General features: G+C 38.9%; 2 protein-coding genes across 2 annotated transcripts in view; one reads left to right on the top strand and one right to left on the bottom strand.

Annotated features, from left to right (window-relative positions):
• Nucleotides 1–7,766, bottom strand: part of CD163 (CD163 molecule) — a gene marked incomplete at its 5' end in the record, with an annotated part of 33,205 nt that extends 25,439 nt beyond the window's left edge. The window contains 3 exon segments of the mRNA XM_014587107.2: nucleotides 1,540–1,860; nucleotides 5,553–5,876; nucleotides 7,732–7,766. Of these exon segments, the coding sequence (XP_014442593.1) occupies nucleotides 1,540–1,860; nucleotides 5,553–5,876; nucleotides 7,732–7,766 (680 nt within the window).
• A 3,215-nt stretch (nucleotides 7,767–10,981) lies between these two features.
• LOC106734694 (hypothetical protein) lies at nucleotides 10,982–11,355 on the top strand. Its single transcript, XM_014587097.1, has one exon. It carries the CDS (start codon nucleotides 10,982–10,984, stop codon nucleotides 11,351–11,353), a length of 372 nt encoding a protein of 123 aa, XP_014442583.1. The 3' UTR covers nucleotides 11,354–11,355.
• The last annotated feature ends 5,294 nt before the right edge of the window (nucleotides 11,356–16,649 follow it).

Genomic DNA, 16,649 nt, shown 5'->3' with positions numbered 1-16,649 from the left:
AGCCTGGCCGAGATGCATCTTGAAGGGTAAAAGAAAGTGGAAGGTGGATACTGGTTTTTTTTTTTTTTTTCCTACTCTAAATCTTCACTTTCTTCCACTAACAAATTATCTTTCCTATAGGAATCTCATACTTTCTGATTCAGGCTATAGATGGTCACTTTATTTAACAAGGAAAAAGCCAATTTTAGAAATGGGGGCTGGCAGGTGGTATGGTGGTTGTGATGCTGAACTCCCACATGGCCCACGGTGGTTCAAGTCTCAGACCTGGTGACTTGCTTTCTCACTTTTCTTTTCTCTCTCTCTCTCTGTCTCTGGTCGAATTAAAACAAAAACAAATAATAATAACAAAGTTAAATAAATAAAAAAATTCTGGAATTCTTGTTAAATTAGTTGAACTTGGGACCAGCAGATGATATAATGGTTATGTTGCTGGACTCCCACATAGTTGAGCATGGTTCAAGTCCTGGACCTGGCAACTTACAACTCACGCCAAAATACTGAGAGAATGAAGGAGAAGAGATTGCGGCATGGCCATCCCACCATGGGGTGATTCTCGCTTTCTGCCTGTGCCTTTCTCTGTCCTCTTGTGAGCCCATGAAACCTATCGCAAAAAAATCTCTTAAAAAAATTAGTTGAATTTAATTTTCTGCATTTGTAGAGAGATCAATGAAAGAGAGAGAGAGACTGATCTGGTGAGGATAGGGATATTTTTACTCAATGATATTTTTCTACATGTTCTCTAAAGTTCAAGACACACTAAGTCTCCTTGAAACTAGAACTGAGGTGACAGAGAAAGAGTGGTGCCCCTGCATACACCTCCCTGCTGTCCCTGCCCCTGGCTCTAAGTGTGGAACATGAGTCTTGAGACAGACAGGGTGCATGTTCATAAGATGGCCCTGGCACAAATGAGGTTTTAATAGAATATCTAAAGATTTTTGTTTTGTTTGTGTTTTGTGTCATTTTGTCATTGTTGGTTTTTAATCATTTGATGTGGAGAATTTGAAGGGATGATTTGGGAAGGGTTGTGTCAGATGTGTCTATAGGGGTGACTTTGGTTGTGTTGGAAGATGATATGATACGGGAGGTTGCTTTTAAAATTCCTCTGGAGAACAGATTTTCCTAGTGTTCTTCCTTCCTTCCTCCCATTTTTCCTTAGTTCCATCTTCCCCCCACTTCTTCCCTTCTTTCTTTTCTTCCTTCCTCTCTCTCTCTCACTCTCTTTCTCTCTCTCTCCCTTGTTCCCCCCTCCATAGTCTCTTTCTCTCTCCTCTCTCTTTCTTATTGGACTTTCTTAAACATTTTTTCTCTTTCCTTACGACCTGGATCTCAATATTGCTGTTCATCCATCTTCCTTAACCTGCTTCTCCTAATTCCAGTTAAGGTAGAAACGTCACAGGTATCTGAACTGAATTTGAAGCGGTAGTAAAGAAGTACAAAGGAAGCAGACTCGATTGAGTTAAGAGGTTAACCTTTTAAAACTATGATTCCTGTTTTTGATCCTCCCCCTTGGAGAACAGAGGAGCCCAGAGAGGCCCTTACCTAAGCAAATCACTCCGGCATCCTCCGCATGATCACAGTTATGCTTTCCCCATCCTTGGTGTTTGCAGTTCCAGAGAGCTGACTCATTTCCATTGCATACAAGGTCATCAAACCAGATTGGTCCAGAACCTTCTCCAAAATTAGCTGAACCCGAGAAACTGACAGCACTTCCACACCCCAGTTGTTTACAGACCACAGTGGCATGGTCTATGTTGAAGTTATCATCGCACACTGTCCCCCACCGTCCTTGGAATTTCACCTCTATTCTTCCCAAACACCGGTTTCCTGCATTCATCAATCTCATCTCCAAATCCGATCCATCTAGGGCAGAAAAATGGCAACAGTTCAGAAGTGATATTCATTCAGAAATGATCTTAGAAAACAAGACTTTTCTGGCTACTTGAGATTTGATGCTCTGTTTAAAACAGTGCCTGATTTTGGATACTGCCCGGATTTCAATCTGTTAAAAGCAAGTTGACAGGGGCCGGCAGGTGGTGTGGTGGTTAAGGTGCTGGATTCCTACATGGCCAGCCATGGTTTGAGTCCCAGACCTGGTGGCTTGCTTTCTCACTTTCTCTTTCTCTCTCTGGTCAAATTAAAAAAAATAAAAACAAAATAAATTAAATAAATAATTATTTAAAGAAAACAAGTTGACAATTTAGGATTTTCATCTACATCTATTTACTAAGGAAAATGTTTTACAAATGAAAAGTTTTTAAACTTGCTGTTTTGTTTTCTTCTGTTGCTGGGGTAGAAATAAACACTTTCATGTAGTAATAGATTTATTTACCTAAATTATCAAATTATTTAAAAAACTAGAAAAAAATATTGGTCTACACAACAAAGTAGCAAAAATGATAAATTGATTACTTATAGAACATTAAAAATCTTTATTTTAACTTCTCTTTATTATGAACAGTTCGGTGTATGAATAATTGATTGAAATTGAATTTGAAGTTAGTAGAAAGAAATTAAGATAGAAATGTATAAGCATCATAATAATTTCTAAAAGAACTCTTGTTATACTGAATTCTGAAAAATTGAGTGAAAAAAATAAGCAAGATAATTAATTCCTTACTAATTTCCTATTTGAATCAAAGCTTTTTTTCCATCTCAAAGTACTATTTTTTTTTGCAACAAACGTATTTTTCATAAATAAATTTCTTTCTATGCAGTATCTCATAGATTTCTTATGAAGACAAAAATACCTGAGAGGAGATTTTTGGATGATATTTTGGGACAAAAATTCAAAGTTAACAAAAACTTTTGGTGCTTGAATCAAATGTTTAGAAACTCTTTATTGAAAAAAAAAATTCAATTTTAAAAGCTCTAAGCTCCTAGCAGACTTTTACTTAAGATTTTTAAAAATTATGAACAACTAATAACAGTTAATAAGAGCTCACAATCAAAATATGCATATGTTATTCTAAAGGTATCATACATACTATCTTCTTTAGTTTTCATGTTAAGTATTGTATATAATAATGTTTTAATAAACACATTTATTAATAATGTATTAATAAAATCATGTATTAATATTTAAGTATTATTTAAATGGAAATATTACAAACTATTGTTATTATTCCCATCTCACTGATAAGCGATTTGAGGCTAAATAATTGGTACAAATTCAAACATCTAGAAAATGGTAGAGCCAGAATTTGGAAAAAATCTAGTCTAGCATCAGTCTCCACGATTCTCTTTATTAGGCTATTGTCTCAGTGCACGTGGTAACAAACTCCCGAGAGAGAGAGAGAGAGAGAGAGAGAGAGAGAGAGAACGGCTCTGAGGACTGAGCGTTAATTAGGGTAGAGAATCTCAGAAATGCACACTCTGGAGCCCCCTAGCACTCCATAGTCCTTGAGTAGCTACAGACTTTTCTCTATTATTGTGTTCCAGCTGGATTTTACGTGTAGAAACTTCAAAAAGCAAGTTTGAGCAACTCTGTCCTTAGTTATGAAAAACAGAACAAGAGCCAAAAGTACCACGCTAGTGATTTAACTGAAGAAGTCAACTGTTTTGTAAACAGCAGTTATTGCGGCAAGAGCCTGATAAGACTTCCATGATTTTAAGCTGTGTAAATGTTACTTTCGCTATTCTTATCTTTCCCACATAATAATTAATTAATAACAAGAGGAAAAGAGAAGGAAGTGGGTGGGGGAGGAGGAACAGGAGGAAGCCAAGAGGAATAAGAAAGAGATCGGAATCTTAAGGTAATGGGAGGAAGGGAGCCCCAGGAAAAACATTTTCGACACCTATCACCCAGGAAACGATGTCTAAGTAGCTTTACATATTAGATCGTGGAACTCCTCAGGAACTGAAGTTTAAAGAGATTTAACATTTTGAACAAAATCGTAGCATTAATCAATGACCGTTCTAGAATCGAATCTAGTATTTTTCTAGATTCGGGCCCATGTGTTTTCACTGTGCCATGATGCCTGCTTAGAGATCGGGTCTTTTTACAGTCGGTGGTATGCAATGTATGATCCCCAAGGAAAGGCTGGGAGGTGAGAAATTTGCTTAAGGGTTAATGAAATGAGCAAGGAGAAGTGGAAAGCGCAGGAATCTGAATCGGGTCGGAAATGTGACCTCAGGATTTGCCATCGGAAATCCTTGATGCATAACTTCCTGTATAATCGTGAGGTCCACTGACATAGAACTTATACAAATTTAGTAACTCCAAACTACAATTTAAGTGAACAACATAGTGCTTTGGAAAAAGCTATTATACTTTCAAAACATCTTTCCTCCGACAACGAAGGACACATTAGTGGGGGAATGTTTGTTTCTTGAGCCACAGAAGTCAGTTAATGGACAGAGCAGATGATTCGTGGGTCAGTACGTCAAAGGAACATGTCACTGGGAAAGTGGACAAGGGAATAACTTAAATACTATGACATTTTTATGGAGGAGGAGGTGATAGTAAGATTATTAAATATAAAATTGATACCAGTCACTTCTCACAGTGTTGAGGGACTCTTTTGACCTTTTTTTGGTTATTATTATTTTTTATTAGTATCATTACTTTTTAGTTCTTACCGTAGGGCACGTGAGCTTGCTGGAGAGAGCAGAGGGAGAGAGTAAAAGAGAAAGTGAGTAATCTGTCCCTGGGGGGAATGGCCACACTGTAATCGTTTCTCCTTCATTCTCCTGGGATTCTGGACACACATGCACATGTGCCCAGTGTGATTTTTCCAGCCACCGGATCTGAGACTTGAACTGTGGTTGGCTATGTGGAAGTCCAGTGCTTTAATTACCATGCCACCTGTTGACCCCTTACTTTTATTTTTAAAGTATAGACATTGTTGTGTATTTTCTGGTCTGTAAGCAATAGGTTGGGTAATTTTTTTATTTTTTTTTATTTTTTTTTATGAGGGCTACATCAGCCATCCCCAACTTTTTTGGCACCAGGGACCAGTTTCATGGAAGGTAACTTTTCTGCAGGGATGTGTGTGTGTGAGTGCATGTGTGTGTAATAGTTTATGAGATGCTCAACCTAGACCCCTCGCATGTGCAGTTCACAATAGGCTATGCATTCCTATGAGAACCTAACGCTGCCACCGATCTGACAGGAGGTGGAGCTAAGGTGGTAATTTGAGTGATGAGAGAGGTTGTAAATACAGGTGAAGCTTTGCTGGCTTTTCCACTGCTCACCTCCTGCCGTGTAGCCTGGTTCTTTTTCTTTTTTCGAGAGATTTTTGCTATAGAGAATGTGCGGTCACCAGAGAGACAGAGACAAACAGAGAGAGAGAAAGAGAGAAATCTCCCCTGAGGGGAATGGCCATGCCACAATCCCTTCTCTTCCACTCTCCTCTTGGGATTTTTGAGCATGCATGCACACGTGCCCGGTGTGAGGTGGCCTGGTTCTTAAGAGGCCACATCCCTGGCTTGGGGTTGGGAGCCCCTGGGCTAGATTACTTACGGAAAAGTGACTCATTTTAGCTTCGAGCCTACCTTCATCTATTTTCCCGCTCAGTATTTCATTTTGAGGCTTTGACTTACGCCAGTCTTACCTGAACAGGTCACACCGGCGTCTTGTTGGTGAGTGCAGTTGTGCTTTCCCCACCCGTCGTGTTTGCAATCCCAAAGAGCTGATTCATTCCCTTGACAAGAAACATGGTCCATCCAAATGCGTCCGGAGCCTGCTGTGAAATTAGCCCATCCGGTGGCCATGATGGCAGTTGGACATCCCAGCTGCCGACAGATCACAGAGACGGCCTCTGCCCCCCAGCCGCTACTGCAGACGGTCCCCCACTCCTCCTGGATTTTCACTTCCACTCTCCCACTGCAGTTGTTTTCACCAGCCGTGAGCCTCAGCTCCCTGTTGGTTTTTCCTGCTGTGAGTCAAGGCAGCAATTGGTCAAGGTCGTAAATGCAGACAGAAAATGACTATTTAGATGATTTATCCTTCAAAGTCTGATTTGAGAACCATCGTGGTCCCATCTGTGGCACAAGAGCAGAACGCTCTTTCACAGTCACTCAAACACAAGTATCAGTATCACAGGCTTCAAATGAAGCAATAACACACATCCAGGAAAGCTAAGTAATATCTTTATTTTATGACTGAATATTCCTTTTCAAGCTATTTTTACAACTTATTGTATTTATTATTATTATTTTTAAATTTGTTATTGGGCACCTGTGATCCCAAAGAGGGTGGGAAAGTGAGAAAGCAAGTTACTGGGTCTGGGACTCAAACTGTGGTCGGCCATGTGGGAGCCCAGTGCTTTAACCACCACATCATCTGCTGGCCCTGTGACTGGATATTCTTTATTTAATTTTATTTCTTCTTATTATTATTTAATTTGACTAGAGAGAGACTGTAAGTGAGAAAGCAAGCTGCCAGGACTTAAACTGTGGTTGGCCTCGTCGGAGTTCAGCACCTTAACTGCTACACTACCTGTTGGACCCTGGATATTCTCAATAGTGGCAATTTACATAATTTTCACGAAGAGTTTGCCAGTTAAATAAGATGCTGCAAAATGTTATAGGAATGAATTACATAAATTTCTCCAAATCAGCTTTAAAGAAAGTTGATAGGGGATTTTTGAGAATTTAAAAACCAGTTGTGGAGCTGGCAGGCGGCATGGTGGTTAAGGTGGCTGGACTTCCACATGACTGACCATGGTTCGAGTCCCAGACCTGGCAACTTGCTTTCTCATTTTCCTCTCTTTCTCTGTCTCTTGCTGCTCAACCTCAATAAAATAATAATAATAATAAAGTAAATAACGACAATGAATGAAAATGAAATAATTCTTTACCAAAACACACACACACACACACACACACACACACACACCCCAAACAAACCAGGAACTAACATGCCTTTCATACATCCATGTAATACAGTATGAATTTTAAAACCAATTGTTGAAATATGGCTGAAAATTAGCTACTTAACTGGAAATTGAAATGGAGCTAGTTCCCCTTCGTATTTTATCATAAGGTAATCTCCTTATGATAGGTGATTCTCCCTCCCAAATTATCTCAGCTGCTTTCTTAGCCATTATTTTAGCTTAATTTAGGAAGGTGGCAGTTCCAGCAGCTGGCCTTCCTTACTAAATTTTAAGATACATTTTGACATTTTAAATTTTTAAAATGTCCCCCAAATTCCTTTTAGTCCCAATAATTCTAAAGTTTCTGCTCTTCTACATACTTCCCAATTTTTTTTTGGGGGGGGGGAGAAGTTTTTGTTATAGAGCGTGTGCTCTTGCCAAAAAGACAGAGAGAGACAGAGAGACAGAAAGCAAGAAATCACCCCCCAGGGGGGATGACCACACTGCAATCCCTTCTCCTCCATTCTCCTCTCGGGATCTTGGGCACGCACACACACATGTACATACTCCCGGTGTGAGTTTAAGCCACCGGGTCCAGGACTCGAACTGCGGTCGACTACATGGGAATCCAGCGACACAGCCATTACGCTAACTGCTGGCCCCACATATTTCCCAATTTTTTAAGTAGACATTTTTCCAACCTTTAAGTAAAATGGATTTTTGCTGTGAGTTTTTGAGGAGGGACTTTACTAATATTTTGGTGCCACATGATTAAAGAGGCTTTTAATATCTGATCCTTTGAGCCATGAAGCATATTACCTAAGTCTGAGATGTCACTCAGCCTTCAGGAATATTGCTCTTTAATACTTCTTACAGAGTGGGCTGGGGCCACCAGTAAATTTGACGAAGTACTCACCAAGAGAACTGGTGATAAAACAGGCACTGAGAAGTGAAACCACAGCAATAGTGAAGGGACGCCAGTGGACAAAACATCTTTTATCTGTGGCAAAAAAAAAAAAAAAAAAAAAAAAAAAAAAAAAAAAAAAAAAAAAAAAAAAAAAAAAAAAAAAAAGAAAAAAAAGTGGAGTAAAGTCAAGTCTTTTAAAAAAGAGACTTTGGAGAACAGGGATGGTTTTCTAGATTTGGGGTTCCCAAAGAAGGTCAAACCAAGACAGGACACCTTATCTCTTATTCAATAAATGGCAAAGCCGACAGGAAAAACGAAATCCCAGAGTCATATTGTCTTGATGAAGTAGCTTTGAAGATGTTCATGTATATAGGCAATCCAGAGGTGCGGGAAAGAGGAAAGTTTGGGGTAGAAACGAGAATTGCAAGAGCAGGTCTGAAAATCTGGAAAACTGAAAAGGCGTCAGGGGAACTTAGGAGAGGGGCTCTCCCTGCAGGAGCAGGGTAGGTTTCTGAGATGTGTCTGCTCCCTTACCTCCTCAGTATTTAACTACTGATAGCCCTTTCCCCATGACTGCCTGATCTACAGTCTTAGACGATAAGTTCCAGGAAAGAATAAATGACATGTAGGTTCATTATGGTTTCAGCAGTACCCGTCAAAGTGCCTGCTTAAAAGTAGCTGAATTCCACTGGCAGAATAAAGTAATAATGTTTATATTTGTAAAACCTAAATAGCTGGTTTTGATCATCGTCACGTATAGCAGAAAACACTCGCTAAAGCTATTACCATGCTCACAAATCCTTGTCACTCTAACACGATGCTAATTTAAAAGTAAAAATATTGAATAATTCTAACATGTACCTGTAAGTCATGGAGTAGATTTTAGCACACAGAGATGTGATTCTAAATTTCCTCTAGGTAATCAACTTTCAATCAATATTCATTCTATGTATTCTATCTTTTCTAACAACTATTGTTTTCATATGCAATGCAGTTCCGTTAGCTTTAGTTCCTGATTTAATTTCATTAAGTAGTTCTAACAAAATTAATGTTGTCTTTCTCACTAGAGATACATTTTGACATTTTAACTTATTAACTAGCTCACATCTTCAATTTTCAAATCTATGGCAGATCAAAGGTGCCATCATATTGTTTCTATTCTTTTCTCTCCTTGTATCAATCACCTTTAAATCAAACCCAAATTCATTGACTGCCCATAATTCTATGCTCCATTAAAGAGTAGAATAAATGAAAATCTTTTACCAGCAGATCCAGAGACTTCAAATAGCACTCTTCTGAGCTTGTCCATTCCAAAGCTGTATAATTTTAGTGATTCCCAGATCTTCTTATATTATTCCATAGAAATGTTCTCCTAAAGAAGAGGACCACCACCAAGAATTCTTCACATCACCTCACTCTCAGAAGAATGGAAAGGCTATATAGTGGAGGTGGAGTCAACTCCAAAAGGGGAAGTCATTGAAAAAACTGAGGTTCCCTTTCATACTCATGTTTTCTTCATACGAGACATACAACAGGCAAAGGAAATTGGGAAACACTCTCCACATATTTACAGAATGTAATGAGAAAGATGAACTCATCCACTGTTATGGAAGTGAATATTTTTAATTTTAGAATTTTGTGTGGTAATAACATAGTAGACACACAAAAATTGAAATGTAGTTTAATTATAAAGAAATTAAAGCAAAACAGATAAAATAATTAAATAATGTTTCATTGTTATATGCACTTTTAATTTTTAGAAGAATTTATTTCTTCAGAGAGAGAGAGAGAGAAAGAGGACAGGACCTGTTAAGGTCCTTGTGCCACAATCCATCCTCAGCCCAAGTCTGCCAGGATCATAGGTATGCAGGCATATGCCTGGAGTCCACCAGGAGTCCTCAGGACATTAACCAGGAACTTTCTATGTGGCCTCAGCATTGAGGAGCATTGCATAAATATTGTACTACTATTGCTTGCCCACCTGTATATCTCTTTTTTTGGGGAGAGGTTTTTTCTTATTGGGCACGTGTGCTCACCAGAAAGACAGAGACAGACAGAGATTTGATCTTCTGTATGATCTAGTCTGGTTTTAATACTTTCAAGGGAGGTTTTTATTTTCTGTATTACAGCCTTCATCACTAACAGTTCTGTTTGATTCTTTTTTATGATGTGTATTTCCTTTCAGATCATACAAGAACTTCCCCCAGAGGGGATGGCCGTGCCGCAATCCCTTCTCTTCCATTCTCCTCTCAGGATCTTGGGCACACACGCACATGCGCCTGGCATAAGTTCAAGCCACCAGGTCTGGGACTCAAACCACAGTCGACTACATGGGAGTCCTGTGACATAGCCATTACGCTAACTGCTGGTCCCCCTGTATAATATTTCCATAATAAAATGGTCTAATGTGGTCTAATGAATAAGGTTGTCTATAAACACCACTTATACTTCTTTTCTAATGGGGTGGAGCACATCGATAGAAATATACTTGACTATTACTGATTCCACAAATGGTGAAACAAAAATTCACAAAGCATAAATAGTCTGAATCTAAATAAATCATATTCAAGTGAAAGAAATGCACGTGATAGCAATAATGAACCCAGGCTCAAAGCCCAGGGTGAAAAGTAAAGGACAATGTGGTCATACCTATTGGGAGAAAGGAATGAAGAATCAAAAAAGTTTTTTTTTTTGTAGGGAGAGGGTTAAATTGTGTCTTACAGGATGAGAAGAATTTTGTCAAAAGGACAAAAGATAAAGGAGTTGAAGGTATAACATATTGAATATATGCAATTGAATGCAGTTGTATAAAACATGAAAACTGGAAAAAACTACTTAAAGTTCACTATGGCATAAATATTTTCAGGTGTTAATGATGGGTCAGAAATGAAGAATTCAAGAAACATCTTTGAGGCTGAGTCCATGTCCCTTACTGGGCATGGGCAGTCAATAACCCGGTGGTTAAGGCAGCGAGATCCCACATGGTTGACCATGAGGTTCAAGTCCTGGACCCTGCAACATGAAAACACTCTGGTAAAAGTGTGCAAATTCTGGAATGGGGAGAGAGATGCAGAAGAAGGGACTGTGGCATGACCATGCCCCTTGAAGGAATTTTTCCCTCCCTCCTCTGTCTCTTTCTGGAGGTGAGCACGTGCCTCCTAGTAAACAAAGCAAAACACACACACACACCCCCCACACTCTCCAGCCTTCCAAGGAGATATCCCCTATAATCCAGTTAACAAATGCATGCTGGGCAGCCATGGGTCCTCCAGGGGGAAAGATCAACCGGCCCCGATTGGAACTGAAGAAGAAGCTGTTCAAGCGCAGGTGGGTATTGAACCGGGAGTGGCGACTGAGGCACCAGGTGGTGGGGGCTGTGGTAGATCAAGGGCTGATCACGCGCCACCATCTCAAGAAGCGGGTGTCCAGTGCACGTGCCAACATTACTCTGTCAGGAAAAAAACGCAGAAAACTCCTCCAGCAGATTTGGCTTGCCCAGAAAGAGAAGACAGCCATGGAGGTGGAAGCCCTCTCAAAGCCAGCCAGGACTAGTGAACCACAGCCCAAACAGCCAAAGAAGGCCAAAGCCCCTCAGGATGTAGACATGGAGGACCTTGAAGATGAGAGCTGAAATTCATAAAAAATATGAATATAAAAAAGCTGAAAATAATAAAGCAAGCCATCAAGTCTAGGACTCTAACTGTGGTTGGCTATGAGGGAGTCCAGCACCTTAACCGCTGTGCCAACTGCTGGTCCTGAAAAGAATATTTAAAGGGAAAAAAATTAAAAAATCCAGCTAGCTTTTATGAGAAGATTCACAATTCGAGCCAGAAGGACTCAGTGGCGGATGCAGAGGACTTTGGCGAAAGCATTGGCCTTTGTCACTGTCTCCCGATATAATGGTTTCCTGACCTCCCCTGGAGAGGGGTGTGAAGAGAGGGAAGAAGTCTAGAAGAAATATTGGACGGGCGTCTCCGTGGCAGTCAACTCCATTTGTAATAAAGCCCTAGAGCTCGGAAAAAAAAAAAAAAGAAGAAATGCATGCCGACTTCCTTACATCTCTGGGCATGCCAAAGCTTAAGAAGAAATGCATGCCGACTTCCGTACATCTCTGGGCATGCCAAAGCTCTCCTGTCGCATGGAATTTCATACACATTATTCCTCTGTGTGAACTGCTTCCTCCTCAGTACCTTTCTCTGAGCTAACACTTCCTCACATTACTTCCTTTCTCAGTTAAACACTTCACTAGCAAAAACTTTTAACCTTTAACTCCCCCAGAAGATGCACACTCATAGAAGCCAGTATGCATGGAGATTGCAATCATGCTTTTCATTTTATTCATTTTACTTGATTGTCTGGAGATACCTAGGATAGTAACTGTCTTCTTTTCCAACAAGACCTCCACCACTCCCTGCTAAGTGGTAGGCATTCAATAATGTCTTTCTGTTATTGTCATAAATATTATTGATAATGCTACTGTTGTTGCTTAGATCAACGTGGGCTACCTGGAGGAGGGGGTTTCTGTACCATGTTAAAAAAAACCAACAATGAAAACCCTGAATTTTCCATTGTAGGAAAGTAATGACATTAAATGGTTTTCAACATTGGAATGTCAAGATGCTTTGTCTTTTACATATCTCATCTTGGTCACAATATTGAGGATGGTTGGTGATGGGGTAAAAATGGAAAGGAAAGCAAGAGTAAATGCAATAAAAGTAGAACACTATTTCAAAAAATTTAGTAAAAGTATGAAACGAGCCTAACCAATAGAAGAACTAGATTGGGGTAAAGCTAAAATGCAAAGAATCTCAGTGAGGAAGAAATTTCTGCTTCCCTCTAAGATGAAGAAAGAAGTGTGTTAACGTTCCCACTTGAAACAAGTACGAAAAAATGGTATGTGAAAAACAATAGCTGAGAAACCAACCTGAGTGCCTAACAACTGATGATTGAATAAAAAAAGTGGTATTTATAAATGTATATACATACATATGTATACACACACACACAAGTACTATTCAGCCATGCAAAAGGATGAATTCTTGTCATTTGAGGAAAAGTGGATAAACCTAGAGGAAATAAGGCTAAGCGAAATAAGCCAGGCTCTGAAAGACAATTCCATATTTGCTCATTAGCAGAAGCTAAAAGATTTCATTGCATAGAAGCGGAGAGCGTAATACTGGATACTGGAAGGTGGAAAGGGGACAGAGATGAGGGGATGGAGACAACTTGGCTAATAGATACAAGAGTGCATGGAAATAGTGGAGTGAGTTATAGAATATTACAGCACAGTGAAGAATGTTGGTGAAAATTCAAAATGTATTTCATAATAACTAAAGAGCAGATTTAGAATGACAACACAAAGTAATGATAAATCTTAGAGATGGTGGACGTGTTTATTTCCCTGATTCAATCATCATACATTAATACATGCTTTTGAAAAACAACAACAACACTGTACCCCACAAGGATGTACAATGATTATGTGTAAATTATAACAATAAAATGATGAGAAACAATTATTTTCAATATCAAACAACAAAGGCTATTGATCCATAAATTATGAGGGATAAAAAAGTGAGTCCCGTGATTACTCTAGGTTACTGTCTTGAGCGAGTTTCCAGGCCATCATGGAGTAGAGAACACAGAAAAGAGAGGAGTCACAGAGCTGGGGAGAAGAGGTTGAGAATCCAGGAGATGAAGGTGGCTAGAATACCCAGAAAAGCGTCCCATAGAGGAAAGAGCTGCAGGAAGGAGGAAGGAAGTGGGGAGAGACCTAGAAAGCTATAGAAGCTCTCCTTTGAGTGTTCAGCTATCCTAATCATGTACATGAGGAAACAGGGTCAGAAAGAATGATTTTTCCCTTTGTTCAACTTGGCAGAATCCACAATTCATGCAGCATTGGGTAGAGTTCACAGAAGAGTTTTGTTGCAGGAGAGGGAAATAATTTACCCTAGACTACACACTGCTTTGATCCCATCTAGCAATGTTAAAGAGAAGTATCAAATTGTTTCCCTAACATAGCAGTAGTCTAGACTATTGAAAACAATATTTATTTTTAAAAAATATTAATTTAATTTTATTTCTTATTAATGTTTTTAAGTTTGCTATAGGGCAAGTGTGCTCACCAGAGAGACACACACACAAACACATATACACATGCACACACATACAGAGGAAGAGAGAGAGAGAAAATAATAAAGCAAGCCACCAAGTCTAGGACTCTAACTGTGGTTGGCTATGAGGGAGTCCAGCACCTTAACCGCTGTGCCAACTGCTAGTCCTGAAAAGAATATTTAAAGGGAAAAAAATTTAAAAATCCAGCTAGCTTCAATTCACAATGTGTAGAATTAAACAAAATATAACTTAGTGCTATGGCTTGATTGAATATTCGTGTCTTCCTAAAATTCATATGTTGAAATTCTAATCCTCAAAGTGATAGAAAGCATTAATGGATGGGATCTTTGGGAGGACACCAGAGAAATCCTAAATTCCTTATAATCCTATAAGGAATTAGAAGAGACTCCAAAGAAATCTCCTGCCCTCAGCCTGTGAACTAGTACAGTATCTCACAGCTGACTGTGAGTCAGAAAGAGTGCCTTGACCAGACACTGTCTCTGGTGACACCTTGACTTTGGACTTCCCAGACTCGAGAGCTGCGAGAAATAAATTTCTGTTGAACAGCCTGTAGTAGGCTGAATGGACTGATGGAGAAATTGGTTCTAACAAGTGGGAGTGCTGGTATAACCAATACCCAACAATGTGAAAGTGGCTATGGAACTGGCTAATAGAGGCCAAAAAGAGTTTCCAGGTGCATACTAGAAAAAGCCACCATTGGAACTTGAGCTGTGAATAATTACTTTCAGGAATAAGACTAACTATTGAAGATTTTCTGCTGAGACTTCACCCTCCAGACCACCATCTAGAAAGTGGAGAGGCAAAAATTCAGGCCTTCTGAAATGCTTACTGAACTTGAGTTGTGAAAAATTACTTTCAGGAATAAGACTGAATACTAAAGATTTTCAGCTGAAACTTCATCCTCCAGACCCCAATCTAGAAAGTGATAGGGCCCCCTATGTATCCTTCTCTCTGTCTCTTTCTCTCTTTAAATTTTTAATTCTTATTCCTTTTTAAAAATTTTTAAGGTAAAGTATTTTCTTGGCTTTCAGACCCTTCTTTAACTTGCTAATTCTTGCCTTTCCCTCCCTCCCACTAGAAAAGGCAAAAACTCAGGCCTTTTGAGATGCTTATTGAACTTGAGCCATGCCTGCTGCGTGGTTTTCATTTTTTGCTTTTTTTTTAAAAAATATTTTTTTAGTTTGTTGTCTTTTTTTTTTTTTTTCTCTTCCTCTGCCTTCTTTTCCTTTTTCTTTTGCTTTCATCACTTTGCTGCTCAGCCTCCATGCACTGTGTCTGGACAGTTTAAGTGAATTGTAGCCAAACATCTGAATACTATTAGGATCAGAATATTCCTCAGTTCCCACTGAATCTCAGGAACAAAAAGAGAAAAACGGAACAGCAGAGAGATTGTAGATCACCTCCTTCTGCAACCTCTGAATGCTCAGATTGAGTTTCAAGAAATAAGGAAGAAATGTATAACCCATCAGATGACCAGAAATCATCACAGGGGCACAGGCAATATGAGAAACTAAGAAAATACCTCTCCTCCAAGGGAAAATAATAACTCCTCTTCATCCACAGAAAGTTCAATGGAACTCACAGGAATATCCGATAAAGAATTTAGAATATTCATAGTGACAAAGCTAACAAAGATGCAAGAGAAGAGAGACAATGGACTCTGGAAGGTGCAGGAAAAAACAAACAAACAAACAAACAGCTGACAAGTCTCAGGAGGTGAAGAAATTCTTGTATGATCTGAAAGGCAACACACATCATAAAAAAGAATCAAACAGAACTGTTAGAGATGAAGATTGTAATACAAAATAAAAACCTCCCTTGAAAGTATTAAAAGCAAACTAGATCATACAGAAGATCAAATCTCAGAATCGTTGGCCTAGAAAAATTCACCATGAAGACTGAGAAAATAGCCCCTCAAAATGAGAATAATATATGAGAAATACTAGATACTATTAAATGTCCAAACATCTGGATAATTATTATCCTAGAAAGTGAAGAGACTAATAAGGGCATTGATCATCTATTCCATGAAATCCTGCAAGAAAACTTTCCAAACCTAGAGAGGCATTCAAATATCTAGATGCTAGAGATACAAAGAATCACAAATAGAATCAACCCAAGATCTTCTCCAAGACACATTATAGACAGAATTACCAAAACCCAAGACAAATTCAAGATACTAAAATTGGCAAGAGAGAAACATCAAATTATTTACAAAGAATATCCCATCAGGCTAACAGCAGATCTCATCAGAAATAATGCGAGCTAGGAAAGAATGGGAAAGTATATTCAAAGTGTTAAGGGAAAAGCAATTTCAACCAAGGGTACTGTACCTGGCAAGATTATCCTTCATGTGGGAAGAAAAGACAAGAACATTCTCCAATAAACAAAACCTGAAAGAATTTACCAACACCAAACCAGCTCTCCGAGAAGTTTTGAACAGAGTGCTATAGCAGGAAAACTAAAGACAGACACACAGAAATAAGAGCTCAAAAACAGCCAAGAAAATGAGCAACTTAATGGTAGGGATAAGTCTGGAGTTGAATGTTATCTTCCAGAAATTAAATGGGAAGATCGGACCTCAATAGAAGATAGATTAAGTACATGAGACTGAACTGGTGAAATAGAATTTTATGACTTTTAACTAAAACATTCTGATTTTCTTCTATGCTGTGTTTTCCAGATTTAAGAATTCTTGTCTTCTCTTGAGATGCTGATAAATTCATGTATCTACTATTTAAACAGAATCCTAACCTGTTTCCTGGCTTTAAGTCTTTTTTTTTTTTTTTTTT

The sequence above is a fragment of the Tupaia chinensis genome, unplaced genomic scaffold, assembly GCF_000334495.1.
Source record: "Tupaia chinensis unplaced genomic scaffold, TupChi_1.0 Scaffold000183_1, whole genome shotgun sequence".
Lineage (NCBI taxonomy): Eukaryota > Metazoa > Chordata > Mammalia > Scandentia > Tupaiidae > Tupaia > Tupaia belangeri.
The sequence above is the reverse complement of the archived record's forward strand: the minus strand, read 5'-3'. Positions and strand labels throughout refer to the sequence as shown.

What these genes read in the sequence shown, in the direction of transcription:
- LOC106734694 (XM_014587097.1), top strand. Translation starts at nt 10,982, where the DNA reads ATGGGTCCTCCAGGGGGAAAGATCAACCGGCCCCGATTGGAACTGAAG.